This window comes from Taeniopygia guttata, chromosome 7, assembly GCF_048771995.1.
Source record: "Taeniopygia guttata chromosome 7, bTaeGut7.mat, whole genome shotgun sequence".
NCBI lineage: Eukaryota > Metazoa > Chordata > Aves > Passeriformes > Estrildidae > Taeniopygia > Taeniopygia guttata.
This window is the reverse complement of record NC_133032.1, coordinates 11579297-11595830: the sequence shown is the minus strand read 5'-3', so window position 1 is coordinate 11595830 and position 16534 is coordinate 11579297. Positions and strand designations below refer to the sequence as shown.

General features: G+C 61.3%; 3 protein-coding genes across 17 annotated transcripts in view; 1 reads left to right on the top strand and 2 right to left on the bottom strand.

The window, feature by feature from the left end:
• Positions 1-3371: 3371 nt before the first annotated feature.
• On the top strand, positions 3372-8468 carry LOC115495947 (rac GTPase-activating protein 1). Of its 2 annotated transcripts, none has more exons than XM_030277362.4 (16): positions 3372-3755; positions 3865-4067; positions 4152-4288; positions 4487-4565; positions 4753-4806; positions 5433-5510; positions 5865-5985; positions 6231-6391; positions 6592-6753; positions 6886-6981; positions 7053-7254; positions 7332-7437; positions 7584-7716; positions 7791-7893; positions 8001-8118; positions 8193-8468. In XM_030277362.4, exons 1-16 carry the CDS (start codon positions 3671-3673, stop codon positions 8242-8244), a joined length of 1890 nt encoding a protein of 629 aa, XP_030133222.4. In that variant the 5' UTR covers positions 3372-3670; the 3' UTR covers positions 8245-8468. The 2 variants fall into 2 exon arrangements, with proteins under 2 accessions (XP_030133222.4, XP_030133221.4); XM_030277361.4 differs by having other exon boundaries at positions 6204-6391.
• A 648-nt stretch (positions 8469-9116) lies between these two features.
• Positions 9117-14008, bottom strand: GMPPA (GDP-mannose pyrophosphorylase A). Of its 8 annotated transcripts, none has more exons than XM_072932119.1 (14): positions 13941-13995; positions 13769-13866; positions 13604-13701; positions 13420-13523; positions 12845-13037; positions 12618-12677; positions 12345-12475; positions 12194-12208; positions 11476-11610; positions 11185-11282; positions 11004-11050; positions 10815-10907; positions 10563-10731; positions 9117-10474 (listed from the first exon to the last, which is right to left on the bottom strand). In XM_072932119.1, the coding sequence occupies exons 2-14, from the start codon at positions 13809-13811 to the stop codon at positions 10374-10376; spliced, it is 1287 nt and encodes a 428-aa protein (XP_072788220.1). In that variant the 5' UTR covers positions 13812-13866; positions 13941-13995; the 3' UTR covers positions 9117-10373. The 8 variants fall into 8 exon arrangements, with proteins under 8 accessions (XP_072788220.1, XP_072788219.1, XP_030133223.1 ...); XM_072932118.1 differs by having other exon boundaries at positions 13769-13908; positions 13946-13963; XM_030277363.4 differs by having other exon boundaries at positions 13604-13672; positions 13769-14005.
• Positions 14009-15033: 1025 nt separating this feature from the next.
• SPEG (striated muscle enriched protein kinase) overlaps positions 15034-16534 on the bottom strand; it is a 38713-nt gene continuing 37212 nt past the window's right edge. For all 7 annotated transcript variants that reach the window (XM_072932113.1, XM_072932114.1, XM_072932115.1 and 4 more), the window contains one exon: positions 15034-16370. In XM_072932113.1, the coding sequence (XP_072788214.1) occupies positions 16163-16370 (208 nt within the window). In that variant the 3' untranslated portion in view covers positions 15034-16162. The remainder of the gene's footprint in view (positions 16371-16534) is intronic.

The following is a 16534-nucleotide window of genomic DNA, read 5'->3' as shown; positions in this document are numbered from 1 at the left end:
TGATACAGGGGGATGGGTCCTGCCCACCATGCTGGCTGCAGAGCTCTGCTTCCCTTTTCCACACCCGAGCTGCGTTCCCTTTAATCTCGCACAGCGGTGGAGATGGATTTTCTCCCCGTGAGCCAGATGTGTTGCACGGAGCATAAACACCCGCGACAGTTGTTGTGCTCCTCGGTGCGAAGGCATCAGATGTCTGCATTAAAACAAAGCTCTCCACTTAATTACTCAGGCTGATAATTCAGCGCGTGGAGGCGGCTCTGGCTGAGAGCAGAGGGCTGGATCACAGCTGGGACTGGAGAGCCTTGGAGTGCACATTAATCCTGGCTCTTGCAGCCCTGATTAACGGTGCTGGAAACCTGCCCGCCCCATTCATTCCCAGGGGAAGGGTCTGTTACTGCCCCACCAGAGATGGCCCAGAGTCGTGCCCAAGAGGCCCTGCTGACCCCTTGCTGGGCCAAGACACCGCCTTCCCAGAGTCTTCAGGGTGAGGCGGCTGAGGATTGAGGCACCATTGCTCTGAGGGCACTGTGCTGCCCTGGGAACACCCACCCACTACATCTGAAGGCCACAGGAGCTGGGTCCGGGACAGTGAGGTTCAGGTAGGACTCGAGGATCACCTTATGCAGGAACCTGCGGCTAGAGCACAGCTGAAGAGAGCTGGAGACAGACCTTGGCTGGGCTTAGAGCAAGACCAAGCAGACCACCCAAGGCTTTCCCTTTGTGGCCAAGGCTGCTTGCTCCTACTAACCTGAATTTCTCCTTCCAGGACCAGCAAACACCTTCTGCAAGTTATCTTTGCTCCCCTCAATGATCACCAAGTCCTAGGTGGACTCCTGGGGGAGTCCTTCACTCAGCCATGTGCCCTTGGCCCATAAGCACCCAGCTGGTCTGCCAGTCTGTCTGGAAGTGATGCTCCCTTGGACCTCTCTCCCCTGCTCTCTCCCTCCTGCCTGTTCCCCAACACAGCCCCTCCCTCCTTCCCTCTCATCATCCCTCTCTCTCAGTGCCCGGGCATCTCTCTCCCAGCAGAGCCCCAATCCCAGAGCACCCCGTGGATCTGCCTGTGGGGTCCTGTCTGTCCAGGGAGACTGATTTCTTCCAGCTCAGCTCCAGCCCTCTTATCTCTCCTCCCCGGTCTGCACCCTTCGCTCTGTGGCTGGAGTGAGTGGGAGTGACAGATCGCATCCTGCCTGGGATGAGCACCCACGCTGGTGCTGGGCACGCAGGACAGAGGGGCCCGAGGCAGGCAGCAGGCAGCTGCAGGCAGCATATCCCAGCGGGGCCCCAAGAGTTAAATTGTCATGTATTCAGGGCCACGCGCTGGCCAGGAATTACACTTTTATCGGCATGCGGTGCTGCCGCCACTTGAATTGGGACTGGGAACTCTATTTCCGAGCTCACCCAAATTATTCTCGAAGAGATAAAGCGCGGTGCAGAGCAGCACCGGCGCTTCATTAACATTCCCCAACCCATTCAGCTTTAAACGAAGATTGCCTGCCTCGGAAAATGATAAAATTGAACATGTGAAGCAGGGCATTATGTTCCATCAGCCGATATTATTTCCCACGCAGGGGCCGAGTGGAGACACAAACAGCTATTTATGCAGTACCTGGCCAAGCCAGGGTGGCTTAGGAGGGGGTAGCAGGCGGTGACGGGGACACAGGATGGGTGGCAAGTGCCCCCCACCCATCCCTGGGCATAACAGGGGATGCCTGCATGGTGCCAAGGCCACTCTGCCCTCCTGGAGGTTCCCAGGCTTGTGCCCAGGGTGCAAGGTGGGTCCAGGACCACAGACCTGCTCCATGCATTCGGTATGGAAAAGTGTTCAGGGGGGTGTGTGTGTTCCCATGGGTAGCACTGGCAAGGCTGGGGCATCTCCATCTGCTGTCCTGCTCCAGGAATGCTGGTCCCCTGCTAGGGTGCTGGTTCCATATGCATGATGGGGTCTAACCTCCCATGGCTGGGTGCTGGGCTAGTGGGATTGAGGAGCATCCACAGAGAGGCAGCACATGCCTCCCCAGAGGTAGGCAGGGAGGGCTGAGCAGGCAGGGAGGGCTGAGCAGGCAGGCCCCTGGGCTGCAATTGGATTTTGCTCGGCCATGCTGAGCCTATCGATCCAGTAGTAATTAAAGTCGCTCCAAAACCTGACTCATATTCAACCTTGGGAGGAAGGAGCTTTGCTGAGAAGCACCCTCTGCTCCCCATGGTCTGGCACAGGATGGAGCAAAGCCTTGCCAGGGTGCTTCCAGCCTGTCACAGCCCACGATGGTCTCTGTCCCAAAGGGGGACCGTGCCTTGGCACTGTCTGGGGCCCAGGCAGCAGCACCCATCTGGCAGTATCTTGGCCAGTGTCCCCAGGACCACACAATGTCAGTCACAAACGCTGATTAGGTTCAGCCCTTGGAGTGACACGAGCCCTGTAGTTATTTTACACATCCTGGCTATTTTCTCACTGAGTGCCTGAGACACATCCCTGGCATGTAATAGTAGTCCACCATACCCCTTTCTTGCCACTACCTAGGCTCTGATTGAGGGACTGGCACAGAAAGGGGAGCCTGTTGAGCCCACAGCCACTCCCAAGAGTCACCGAGGTGCTGGGATGGACCTGGTGCAGTGTATCCACAGGGTGCAAAACCTCTTCTCCTGGTCAGTGTCAGCCGGGGAGGCGTGAAGACCCGCGAAGATTCTGCGAGCTGTTCATGTGTATTTTTATGTGGGTGTGTGTGTCTGTATGCGCAAGGACCTGCACGCCCAGCCCTGCCGCCGGCCCTGCTGCTATTCCCGGTATTCGTAGCAGGTCGGGACAGGCACCGGGGAGGGGGAGCTGCCTTTCACCGGCGCCCCCCGCACCCTGTCCCGACCCTCCTGCGGGAAAGCAGGGCCGCCAGGGACCGGGGGCTGCGGCAGGGAGGGGACAGGGGCCGGGGCGGCCCTGGGCGCCCCCCGGGCAAGGGACCCGGGGACCGAGTACGGGCTACGCGCGCAGCGACGGGGCTTTGCGGCGGGGAGGTGGCTCCATCTGCAGGACACAGGCCGGGAGACCCGGCGCGGGGGATCCCCGCCGCTCGGTATGCGGGACACAGCGCTGGGGGACAGCGGACAAGGACATCGGCTCCTCCGGCCATACCCGCGCCCTTCCCGGGATGCGGGCGTGGGAAAGTGGTGCCCCCTCCAGCATCCCTCTACCCCAGTGCTCCCACGCCCGCTGGTTCCCCCGATGCCCCTGCACGCCCCGAGCACCCCGAACCCACTGCCCCTGCACCCCTTAGGTGCTCTCATCAGGTATACCCAGTGCTTGGGCACCCCCCGCCCCCAAAGGCAACCCCCACCCTGCCCCGCAACCCTGCAGCCAGTGCTGCCACCCGTACCCCGGGGCATCCCACGCCCTAAGATCCCGGGAATGCCGCACCGCACCGGCAGCCGCCGGGACGGCGGGTGGGACCCCGGCGGCGGCGGGAGGAGGAGGCGGGGCCGGGACGGGCTCCACCCCGGCCCCCGGCCCACATAGGCCGGCCGGGAGGGCCTCTCGCCCCCTCGCCTGCGCCGTCCCGAGGCTCCACGGAGTATCCCGGCGGTCGGAGGAAAGCGTGGGGCAGGAGCTGCGGGTGGATACGTGGAAAGGGGGTGCCTGGCTGCGAGGGCCCGGCCCCGTCCCGTCCCGGGCGGCGGGATGCTGCGGCAGCGTTGCGGGCGGCTCCTGGCCCAGCTGGAGCAGGGGCTGCAGCTCCTGGAGCTCGGCGGCAGCGTGGAGGAAGGTGGGTGTGTGTAACCCTTCGGCACCCTCGCCTCTGCCGCCGGGCTGGTCTGGGGAAGCTGGGGGCTGGCCCCCCGTCCCGGCTGACCACCCGCTGCTGTTGTCCCCAGACTGCATCCGCATCGCTCGGTGCTTTGAGGCGACGCGGCAGAGATGCTGCCGGCTGGAGCAGGATGGGCGTCGTGCCCGCGAGCAGCTGGCCCGTGTGGAGGCCGAGCGGGCAGCGCTGGAGGTGAAGCTCAAGCACGCCCGAAACCAGGTGGAGGTGGAGATGAAGAAGCGGCACCGGGCAGAGGCTGAGCTGGAGAAGCAGGTCAGGGGGCTGGCCGCAGGGGTACCCTGTGGGGCTGACTGTGGGGCCCTCCACCTGCTCACCACCACCCTGTTTCATTTGCAGGAGCGAAAACTTCAGCTGGTCCTTGAGCTGCTGACGCGGGAACCATGGGGCAACGAGGCACTGAGCAGGGAGCAGTGCTCTGTTCTCAGTGCCCTGGCTGGCCGGCGCCTTGGGGCAGCCTTGGCACCCATCAGGAGGTGAGCAGGGCTGGTGGTCCTCACCTCGGGCAGCCCTGAGGTCGGCTGTGCCCCTCTTCCCCTCATCACTGCTGGGCTTGAGGGGCTGGCTGGGCAAGCAGGTGCCTGGGCTCTGCAGAGGCATCAGCTGCGGGTTCCCAGGAGTAGCTGCCCAAGTAGGCTGAGGGGGCAATTGCTCCAGCTGAGCTCATTCTGCAGGTCATCTGCAGTGGATGAGTCGTGCCAGTCCCTGCTGTCCCACTCGGATATCAGCTATGACCGCACTGAGGACGACGTGGTAAGAAGTGTTCGGCTGCGAGTCTCAGGGTTTACCCCAATAGTGAGGGGTAGTTTTGCTCTCACTTCTGCAGTGGCACAGCCCCTTTGTATATCCATGGTTAGGGGTGGGTTGCTGTCAGAGCTGGAGATGAATGTTGGGGATGCCCCTGGCCTGATGCAGCCTCAGACTCCCTGCTGCCTTTCAGGATGTTGATATGACGGTGGTGCGGACCCTGAAGCGCAAAGCTCCGGACAGGCAGGTACAAGGAAATGCTGGGATGTGGCAGTTTTGGGGGCTGGTGTTGAGGTGGTGTCTGTGCCTCTGTGTGGGTGAGGATCCCCCAGCTTTGATCACACTCCAATGTGCCCTTTGGGTCCTTCTGCCCACCCAGGTCCCAGTGTGCATCCCAGGCTGGGATGCTGGCCCTGTGCCATGCAAGGTGAGGACACCCAGATACTTCTCCATCCTAGTACAGGAGGCTGCAAGAAGCCTGGCAGGGAATTTAATTTACTGATGCTGTGCTGGGAGCATCGTCTCTTGGCAAACCTCCCATGATCAATAGAAAGTCCATTATGCTCCACCGTAGCCCAGCTGGGCTCCTCAATAATTCATCACCGTGTGTGGGCATCCCGCACCCTGCTCTGCTCACACCTCTGCATTGCAGGCCTGACCTGGCTTTCCCCAGCCCCAGGACTGGCTCTGACCTGGTGGGGAAGCCTGAATCTTCATGATGCCCGGTGTGGGGCCTGAAGTGCTTGGGGAGTAGGGTGAGACTGGGACTTTTTGTTGGGCTGAGGCCACTTGGCTTGGGTACTCTGGGGAGTGGGGAAATATCGGAGAGGAGGGGTGTCTCTGCCTGCTCTTCACGCTGTCTTCTGTTTCCAGCGTGTGTCCCTGGCCCCTCAGGTTGGCCCTGTGGTGATGGCAAAGCGGCACCGTTCTTCTGTGGTACCCCATAATGCTGTGAGTAGAGACCCCAGCATGCCCTGGGCCGGGATGAGGTGCGTGGGCTTTCCCAGTGCCAGAAGGCAATGCTGCAGCCATCAGTCCTGTGGATGCTGTGGGGACAGTGCTCAGCTGTCTCCTCTGGGTGCCTGTGTCCTTCAGCCTGTATCACCTTGGTCCCAGTAGGGACAGCATCCCTGGCTATTCTGGACCACTGCCCTGAAGCCTACATCCCCCCGTACCCATGGTGGCAGCATCCCTGGCTGTGCAGGACCACAGGGATGGGGATCAGGTGGACCAGAGGTCATTTGGGAGATGTTGGAGAACTGTGGGGCTGCAGTCACGTATCTTATTGGCCTCCTACTTTGCCAGATGAGTGTCCCCTCTATGCCCCCTCCTGCTGAGGTCCCAGGCCCTGCTGACAGCCTCCCGCCTGCCGTTCTGGTGCCTCAACGCCGCTCTCGCCAGGGACATCGTGTCTCCACCCATGCAGGTCACAGGAAGGGCTGAGAAGGGGTTTGATGGGTGGTATGGGACCAGGTGCTGCTGTCACGGGGGAAGGAGGGGATCTGTTGGGGAATGCTTGTCCCCACTGTGGAGGTACTAGGGCCCTCTGGACATGCCAAATGCCACTGGCTCGTGCAGAGACTCCCTGGGAGGTGGGAAGCCTCCTCACATCCTAGCTGGTAGATGGAGTAGCTTGCCTTTCAGGTCTCCCTCCACGGCCTCCCTCTGCAGAGCTGACTACGGTTTGGGGCACCAGTGAAGATCTGGGCCGCCCTGCTGCGGGGCAGGAGAGCCACACTGAGGGCAGCTCAGTGGGACAGCCAGCAGCAGCCCCCTTCCCCTCACCTCCACGGAGTCTCCCACCAGTCCAGCACAAGTTCACCTCTAAAACGGTGCGTGACCCGACCTCTCTCTGGGGAGGTGGGCAGGGGAGTTATGCAGTGGGGGGCAAGGCTGTCCTTCATTTCCCATCCCCTTAGCTCTGCCTGCAAGGGGAATGGATGGAGACAGTGGGACTTGGCTGGGAGAAGATAAAGGAGTGTTACTGGGTATCTGCAAGAAGGGGGGCCCCTGACCCTGTTCCCCTCTTCAGGTGATCCGCCCTGAGCCATGTCGTGTCTGTGGTTCCCGCATCCGCTTTGGGAAGACGGCCATCAAGTGCTGCCAGTGCCAGCTGATTCTACACACCAAGTGTCGGGAGCAGTGCCCCAGCCTCTGCACACCCAGGCCTCGCCACCACGCCTGGCCCCACGAGGTGAGGGGGGCACGGCAGTGCTCTCCATGTCCTCATGAGGCTTCCGGGCTACTGGCCCTAGAATGCTGAGCCTCTGCCCACCCTGGCTACAGGGCTGGGTGGTGGGCACAGCGTTGGCATTGTTCTCCCCAGGGTGTGCTGGCTGACTTCGCGCCGTCCACGCCACCCCTGGTGCCCACACTGGTGGTGCAGTGTGTTACCGAGGTGGAGACACGAGGCTTGACAGAGGTAGGGGCCAGGATGGGGGAGGTGGCAGTGCTGTGGTTCCCAGGGGTTGAGCCCTTTTCCCTGTGCCCCAGACAGGGCTGTACCGGGTGCCAGGCGCGGAGCAGCTGGTGCGGGAGTGGAAGCGGAAGCTGCTGCGGGCTGGGGGCACGCTGCCCGCCCTCAGCAGCGTGACTGACATCCATGTGGTGTGTGGGGTGCTCAAGGATTTTCTGCGGGGACTCAAGGAGCCACTGGTCACCTTCAGCCTCCACCCTGCCTTCCTGAGGGCTGCTGGTGAGCAGGGGGTCCCGAGGTGAGGGAGGGGGAAGGGACTGCTTCTCCCCTAACACTGCTCCCTGGCACTGCCACAGACATCCCTGATGATGCTGCCAGTGACACAGCCCTGCGCCATGTGGTGAGCAAGCTGCCCCCGGCCAACAGGGATACCCTGGCCTTCCTCATGCTGCACCTGCTTAGGTGAGTGGCTCATCCTGGCAGGGGTCTGTCCCCATCCCCCATCTCTCTGCCCCTCACACAGGCTTTGTGCCCTAGAGTGGGGAAGATGTGGATGAGGAGCCCCTGGGCTGGGCAGCATGCTCATGCCCTTTGTCCCCCACCTGCAGGGTGTCACACAGCCCTGACTGCAAGATGGATGTGCTCAACCTGTCCCGTGTGTTTGGCCCTACGCTGGTGGGATACAGCTCAGCCAACCCCACACCACTGGCCATCATGGAGGACACGCCTCGGCAGTGCAAGGTGAGGGGTCCCTGAGGTGTGGGGTGTACCCTGGGCACTGCTAGTGTCCCCATCCTACACCTCTCTCTGCCCAGGTGGTGGCTCGTCTCCTTTCACTGCCACCCAGCTTCTGGAGAGGCTTTGTGGAGACAGAGCAGGAGAACCTGGTGCCAGTGCCAGCCCTGGGGCGTGAATGTGGTGAGCACAGGAGCCCCAGCCCCCACCCACCGTGGCCTTCGGCTTCTTTGAAGGGTCCTGGTTGTCCATGGCTGGGGTGAGATAGCTGTCCCCAATCTCTCCTGCAGAACCCTTCTTCCAGCCCATTGCCTCTCCGGAGCCCAAGCCAGGCCAGCTGAGCCCAGCTGGTACCTGCTGCCTCCCCAGCACCCTGAGGAGCTGCGTGGGCACGGCCACCCAGCCCCCGTGAGTGCTGTCGGGCGTGGGTGGGGGCCCAGGGGAGCTCGCTTTGTACCCCTGACTCATCTCTCCCCACGCAGGCAGGGGCCAACCCCGAAGAAGGTGGGCCGGTTCTTCCCTTCTCCTGTGTAGCCCGCAGCAGTGGCTCCCTCGGCACTGGAGGAGCAGCAAAGGCTGCAGGAGCAGGCAGCTGCCTGTGGGGTGACTGTGCCGAGCTCAAAGCTCTGCTCTGCTTCCCTGGGGTGCCTCCCTGGGGACTGGGGAGCAGAGCTGGCTCTGTCCAGCTGTGGTGGCAGGGACACTATACTAGTGCTTGTACTTTGAATTGGGTTTGTATTAAAAGTTTGCAGCAAAACACACCTGGCTGTGGCTGCTGTCTGTCCTGCCCTGCTGCTGTCAGGGGTTGGGGCTCACTGGAGCGTGGCTGTGCAGCAGACAAGAGCTGAGCAATGCTCCACAGAACCCCCGCTTTGGGAGGGCAGGCACAGCCCCCTCCCACCCCATTCTGCTCTGCAGCCCCGGATGTGGGAGGCCCCTCTCTGAGCCCAGATGTTGGCCTCAAGTAATTGGAGCTGTTGCTGCTCAGGGCAGGACAACCTTAAAGTGTTTCCAGACTTCCTGGCACCATAGTGGAGGCCTTTTTAACTCCTTCCTCCCCTCCAGCTCAGGCAGTGCTAGAGGTGCGCAAAGCCCAAGCAGGGCTGGGATGTACAGCTCTTTCCCTCCAAGAGGGGGAAGCGGGATCATGCTTGTCCCCCAGATGACTGTGCAGAAGGGGCAACCAGTGCAGAGGGAGTTTAGGGAAGAGGCATTACACAACAGGGGTAAGAACTGCCCCCTGTGCCACATCAAGCAGCCAATAAACCTTTGTCCCTACTAAAAGCCAGACCAGATGGGGCACATGGGAGAAAATTCATGTGCAATCCCAAAAGCAAGTACTTTGGCTCAGTTTTCCCCAGCGAAGGAGTGTAACACCAGAGGGCAAGGAAATTAACACATCCAAGGCAGAGGCAAAACTGAAGGAGTTTAATGTGCTTAAAGCTAGGGAACAGCTAATCCCTGCCCAGGACCACAGGAGAACTGGCACAGGAAGGCACAGGCTAGGAGCAAGGATTTACTCCAAAACCATTGAACTGGGATGGAACTGGATGGATAGAGAATGCCTAATGCAGTGCCCTGCTGAAAATGAGAGGCATGATGGGGCCCTTGGTGGAGGGCAGGGCTTTAGCACAGAGGTCAAAACCAGGGAGGTAAAAGGATAAAGGGCAGCATTGGTTACTGTAGATAATCTATGCCAGGCTCAGGAGAAAACTGCCTTCCATGAAATCAGGTTTTTGACACAAGGTGAGGTGTTAAATCTCTGCCACTTGCTAAGTTGATTGCTCTGGTGCCCAGTGGATGTGGCTGGTGACAAGGGGAGATATGCAGTGAGCCCCCCAAGCTCCAGCCATGCTGGTGTGAAGGAGGCTGTTGGCCCACCAGGGTAGCAGGGGCTTGCTGCCCTCACCCTGAGCCCTGCCTAAGCAGCAGGCACAGGTCTTAACCTGACAAGAAGCAGGCTTGGTAGGGCTGGCAGCTCTCCTGGCACACACTGAGCCCAGGGGGCAGAGGTGGTACTGCGGAAAGGGGTGTTATTGCAACTCCCTCCAGGGCCAGCAGACCACTAGTCTGACCCAGCCTTCATGTGTGTGCCAGTGCCCTTAGGACAGCCTGGCACTGCTGTTTTCCCAGCAGTAGGCAGGAGCCCAGCTCAAGCTGTTGCAATCATGCTGAAATCAAGAGCCCTCAGTCTGTTCCTGTGGGTGAGCTGCCTACACATGACAGGCACATTCAAAGCCCCCAGGTCTTGGAGATGGGCCAAGACCTTCCAGGGAGTTGCAGACAGCAAATAGTGCAGGGTAGGAGTGGCAAGGTGGTGCTGGTAGTGCCCTTTGGTGGAGAAACACACAAAGTTGGACCCAAGACCCTGCACGCAGCAAGTGCTCCCTGCATATGCACACAGGCTTGCACCAGAGTCACCTACTGTCCCCAAAGCCTTCACCCTGGCCCAGGGCTGGTCCCTGGGCTGCAAGAGAAGCAGCATGCAAGGCTGATGCTCATCAGCTTTAATGTCTGTCTGGAGCAGTAGTCAGGCACTTGCAGGGCTCCTGGTCTGCACCTACCCCTCTGGGGGTGCGGAGAACCTCCCAGGATGTGAGGCCTCAGTGCAGGCTCTTGTTGTGGGGCACAGCAGGGAGCAGGGGGCTGGTGCTGCCCATGACTCACAGGATAATCTGGTTTTTGTAGCTTCGGCTCAGCTCCTTGTGTGGAAGGACAATGGAGTTGAGAATAACGACCTCAGCTGGAATGGTGACACTGCAGCCTGGGAGGGGAACGCAAAGGGTTTAGCTGGAGGGGACAAGCTGCCTCGGTGAGCAGGCCCAGGGTGATTCCACACAGCAGCAACGTACCCAGGATTGTGATGGACGGTGTGAGGCGCCCGTCCCGGAAAAGGGTCTCGCTGTCGATCTTGGCATAGGGATCGTTGGGGTTAGGGTCGCTGGGCGTTCCTTCCACCCGGGCCCAGCGCCCAATCGTGCTGTCCCAGCCCACAATGGTATTGAGGACACAGGTGTGGTCCTGGGGTGAAGGAGAGGGGAATGCAGGGTGCTGCTGCTTCCCTGCAAGGGGTGGGGTGGACACCTCAGGCAAACCCCACTTACATGGAGTGAGGCGCCATGCAGGACGATGGACTCTCGCACACGCACACCAGCGCCCACTGTCACACCCTCCCCAATGGAGACGTTGGGGCCCAGCTGTGAGGACAGAGGCAGGTGATGAGGACAAGGACAATGATGCCCTTGGCACCCCTGAGCGTGGCCATGCCCCAGGGCCCCCCAGCCTGCACTCACCACTGCAGTGCTGTCGATGGAGGCTGTCGGGTGGATGTACACATTCCCTGCAACACAAGGCACAGCATTCACGGGAGGCAACCCACAGGAGCACCTGCCTCTCAGATAAAGAGAGGTCCCCCTCGTGGGTCCCACTGCCTCCCTAGGCAGTCTCAAAAGCATTAGTGTGTCAGAATGGTACCTCGGATGACAGGGCCTCCAGGTTTGTTCTGGGCCAGTCTCTCTGGGTGGCTTTTGCTGTATTGGTTCAGGTAAAGGCGGCTGGCATAGATAGCAGAGCTGGAGGAGGAAAAGCAGAAGATTGTTATTGTCACTCTGGCACTACCAGAGCAGAGGAGGATCCAAAATCAGTACCACCCACCCACCCCCAGGGTTCTGCCTGAGCACCCTGCACTCCCAGCCATGATACAGCTCACTCCCATCCCTGGTACAGACCCCTTGATGCTCCTGCTACACCAGCTCCAGCACTTACCCAGCTGACTTGATCTGGCTCCAGAAGCCATCAGTTTTGTAGACATACAGTTTGCCACTGCCAGCCAGGGCCGTGAAAACATCCTGCTCTAGCCGGATCACTTCTGCACGCTGCCAGCCATTGGAACTTTCCTCTCTGGAAGCAAGAGTCCTGTTAGACACCCACCCCAGCCATGGCCTCAGCCAAAAACCCCAGCAGATCTACCCTCCCCAAATTCAGGGACTCTGACAATCCCAGATTCCCACCTAGCCGTGCGTTTCTCCCCAAAAGTGGGGAGAGTGCCAGCTGTCAGGCTAGGTTGGGACAGCCCCACTGAGCCCCAGAGCAGCAGAGGGACAGCCAAAATAAGCTCTCAGCCAGAAGCTGATGGTGCAAGAGCCCCACCTAGTCCAGGTGGGTGTATGATCCCGTCCCCAGTCCAGAGCCTGCACAGCTGGATTTTAACTTGGGTGGTGGCAGAGATATGAGGTGACAGGCTGGCTGGTGCAAAGAGCTGGAGAGGGGAGGAGAGCATTCCCAGACAAAAGGCTTGCTCTGCCTCTTGTCCAGAGCTGAATGAGAATGGGGTAGGAAGAGAAAAAGGGAGAGGGAAAGTCTCAAGCTGACCAGGAGCAGAGCAGAGGAAACAGCAGCCTGGAGAAGGGAGGGAGAACATGCATTACCACTAGGATCAATCCAGCCCAGAGAGCAGCGAGTGCAGACACAGAGGGAGACTTACCCAAGGTAAGGACAGCTGGTGCAGGACCAGGAAACAAGTGAGTGATGGCAGAGGAGGAGAAAAGATAGAGAAAGTATGGAGGATGAGCGTGCTGCTGCAGCCCCAGGAAGCAGAGGGGTGGGAGGGACACAGAGCAGAGTGAGGCACTCACAGTGCTAGCTCCTGTTGGTTCCTCTGGAAGACCTCGCCAATGTGCTGGAAGATGGCAGGTGTGAAGAGGTAGATGCCACAGTTAATGATCTCACTGACAAACGTGCTAGGCTTCTCCACGTAGTGCTGAACCTGGAGGCGAGGGAAGAAACATGAATCCCAGGGCGCAGCCCCTCTGTGACACCCTCTGTGACACACTGGGACCACAGACCCACGCAGGTGACACAGCACCTGCCGCCCACACTGTGCTCGACTCCCCAAGGCCCTCCAGTACCTCCTGTGTGCCCGTATTTGCCACGATACAGCCATAATTCAGTGCCTGTGTCCTGTTGGCCTAAGAAACAAGGACAGTGTTAGCAATGGTGGAGCAGTAGGCACAGGGAGGCAGCGCACATGAAACCTGGGCCTCACAGTCTGGGACCCACCCACCACAGGAGCTGCTGGCTTCTAAGCCCACAGCAGAGCACTGCAGCTCTGCCGCTCCCCAGCACTGCCACTCACTGTGGTACCCAGAATGACAAAGCTGTGCATGTCCCCATGCTGCTGCCGAAACTCCAGCATCTCCTGTAAGGGGAACTCTGAGCACACGTCTGCGTTGAGGACAAAGAAGGCCTCAGCACCACCTGACAGGATCTGGTCTCGGAAGTGATAGATGCCACCACCCGTGCCCAGGGCTGCGTACTCCTGCAGATACCTACAAGCCAAGCAGGAAAAAGGGAGGGCTTAGGGAAGCAGATGTCTAGTGGCACCAACCAGCAGCAGGATTGGGAAGGACTGGAGAGACATAATCCTGTCATTCACTGATGGGTTTCATGCAGGCATTGCATAGAAGAAGCCTGTGGCAGCTTAGAGTTGTGCTAGAGAGGCATCTCTGGAGCAGGAACCATCCAGGGCAGGGGCCAAGGCAAAGGAAAAGTGGCAGAACTAATGGGGGAACCAGGCTGTGCCCATCCACAGTGCCACATAGCACACCTGCCCAATGCCAGAGTGCTGACTGAGAGGCTGCCAGGCTGGGGCAGGCAGGTGAGGTGCTGTGCCACTGTGTGCGCCCTAGGAGTGAGAGAGTTGCTGCCCACCTGATGGGAACCTTGAACTCCTGCTGTGCCGATACGAGAAAGCGGCTGAGGGCCTCGTTGGGCTGGTAGAAACCCATCAGCAGGATCTCCTTCATGCCAGGCACCTGGGGAGGAAGGGATCAGAAAGCAAAGGAATGGCACTTCTCCCTTGCCTCCCCGGCCCCAGCCCGCCGGCCCCCCGTACCTTGGCGCAGGCTTCGATGTGGTGCTGCACCATGGGCACTCCGGCCACGGGGAAGAGCGGCTTGGGCACCTCGAAGGACAGCGGCCGGAACCGGGTCCCTGTGGAGCAGAGCGGGGTGGGCCGGGCACTGCGCCGGCGGGACAGCCCGCGGGCCGGGGCACTTACCCTTCTGCGGGCCCCCGATCAGGATGACGGCCTTGAGCGGCATCGCGGCTCGGCTCCGCTCCGGCGGTTCCGCACCGAGCCCCGGCTGCGTCACCGAGCCCCGGCTGCGTCACCGAGTCCCAGCACCGCACCGAGTCCCAACACCGCACCGAGCCCCGGCTGCGTCACCGAGTCCCAGCACCGCACACAGCCCCGGCTCTGCACCGAGCCCCGGCTCCGTCACCGAGCCCCGGCTCCGCACCCAGTCCCGGCTCCGCACCCAGCCCCGCCGCCCGGCCCGGCCCGGCCCGGCCCGGCCGCCCCTTCCGCACACGTGGCTGGGACACGTCAGCGCCGGGCCGGGCCCGCTGCCGGTCCTCACCGCCAGGGGGCGGCCGCGCTCGCTCTGAGGGCCGGGAGCCCCCTCAGCTCACAGCGCGGCCGCTGCGGGGCGGCTGCGGCCGTGCGGGGGCCATGGTCAGTGAGGGGGCAATGGTCAGTGCGGGGGTGATGGTCAGTGCGGGGGTGATGGTCAGTGCGGGGGCGATGGTCAGTGCGGGGGCCGTGGTCAGTGCGGGGGTGATGGTCAGTGCGGGGGCCATGGTCAGTGCGGGGTCCATGGTCAGTGCGGGGGTGATGGTCAGTGCGGGGGCCGTGGTCAGTGAGGGAGCAATGGTCAGTGCGGGGGCCGTGGTCAGTGCGGGGAGCGGCTGTGGCCGTGTGTGTCTGTGCAGGCAGCGGGAAGGTGCAGGGCAGGCGCTGTGGCTGTGTGTGTGCCCCAGCGCTTCGGTGCGCCGTGCGGGGACACCGTGGCTCCTGGGACGCGTGTGCGTGTCGGGAAGCGGGTGAGTGCCCGCGGGCACCAGGCGGTGCCTGTGCCCCTGCCAGGGCAGGGCAGCACCAGCGGGCTGTAACCGGAGCAGTCCCTGCCGGCGCGGCACGGCCTCATATGGGTAGCGGGTATTTATAGCCAGGCGTCAGGTCCCTCACCGGCACCTGCCATGCCCGCAGCAGGAGCCCTGCCCTGCTGTCCCGCTGTCCCAGCCACCATCAGGCCCTTTGGCACTCCGTGTTTTCACTCCATGACGTGAGAGCCATGTGAATCAGCCCCGTTGCGCTCACCCTAAGGCTTCACAGCTTCTCTTTTTCACCAGGTTTCCAACATGGAAGCCCAGCCTCACATGGAATCTTTCTGGACTCGTGTCCCTAGGTTTTGGGACCTAGATACCAGGGGCTGCACTTCACACTCATGCAATTCCCTCCCAGGAAGGCACTGAAACTGGAGGGGCTGCTCAGGGTCTTTATTGCTGCTCTGGCATGTTGCTTGCTCCAAACCATGGGGACATTGGCAACTCCAGAGCCTGGCAGAGAGGAGGGGACAGGAATGGAGACTGGAATGAGCAGACGCCTTCTTCCCAAAATCAATAAATAAAGCCCTATCTCTACAGCAGCATGAGGAAGGTGAGTGCCCAGCCGCTGTTCCTGTTCTCCTGCTCGGGGCACCCCACATCGTGCCATCAGCCGGAGAGGGCTGAGGAGGGGGCACAGGGCAGGGCAAGGCACCTCGGGGTCAGGTGGGAGGTGTGAGGGGTCTGGGACAGGCGGGCAGGCTGGTAGTGGGGTACAGGGCGAGGTCTGGAGCTGGGTGGGCAGAGCACGAGCAGCGTGGGCCTGAGCAGACACAGGAGGTGTGCATGGCACCTGGGCGCCCCCCTGCAAAGAGGGGGTGCCTGCCAGTCCCCCACCCTGGCACGAGGTGCAGCCGACAGCCCCAGGGAAGGCACCGGCATCGGTCCTGGAGCCACAAACCCACTTGCCAGGACCAGGGCTGGGAGGAGCGGAAGGTGGGGGGCTGGCAGCCCCCCCTCCCAGCTGTAAGGACTGGGGCTGTGCTGGCTGGTAGGGGATTGTGAGCAAGCCCCTCTCTGCAGGAACTACTGGAGCAACCTCAGTCTTCTGGTGCTGGTGTGCAAACGAGGGGGAGCACGAGGACTGCCACACCGTTGCCAGGGGCAGCTGCAGGCTGCAGTGTAAGGCACACGGCTGATGGGACCCATGTGGCCAGGGCTGGCTAGCAAACTGGCACCTCTTCCCCTCTCACCCGGGGCTTTCCTTGCCCCTCTGTCTGCATCCCATTCTTCCCCTGACCCTCTGCCACATTCTCTGTTCCTTGCAGCAAGGCCTCCCACCACCCTCCCACTGCCAGACCCCACTGCTGGTCTGGCTGCGGCAGCACCTCTTCTTCATCGGCACTGCCAAAATGATGCTGCTGGCCACCATCATCCCTAACAGCAGCACGTGAGGTCCATGGACTCATCCTGGCGCGTCCTGGCTCCTCCTCAGCCGCCCCGTACTGCGGCCCGTGGAATGTTCCTCTGGCTCCCCGGCCCCTCATGGCCGTGGCCAAGGCACCAGTTACTGTGGCCCTGGTGGCTGGCCGCCCTGGTAGGAGCGGAGTAAGACCTTGTGCTTTGTGACAGCCTCGCCACGGCGCCTCTGGTGATCCACCAGGAATTCCTTGAGGCGGTTGGTTGTGAAAGTCAGGGTCTGCCGGCGCAGCTTCATCAGGTAGGCATCCTGGAGCCAGGCATTGGCGAAGCAGTCCTTCACCGTGGGGCGGCTCCTGGGGCAGAGCCAGCTCTGCATCAGGGACTGCTGGGGTGCCCACTGCTGCTCCACCCCCCAAACTCAGCCACCACCCTTGCCCTGCAAGACCCAGGGGGTCCCAGCCCTCTCCAAGAGCAGTGATGGACTCCGGGCTCCCACTGCTGATATCTGGAGGGGTCA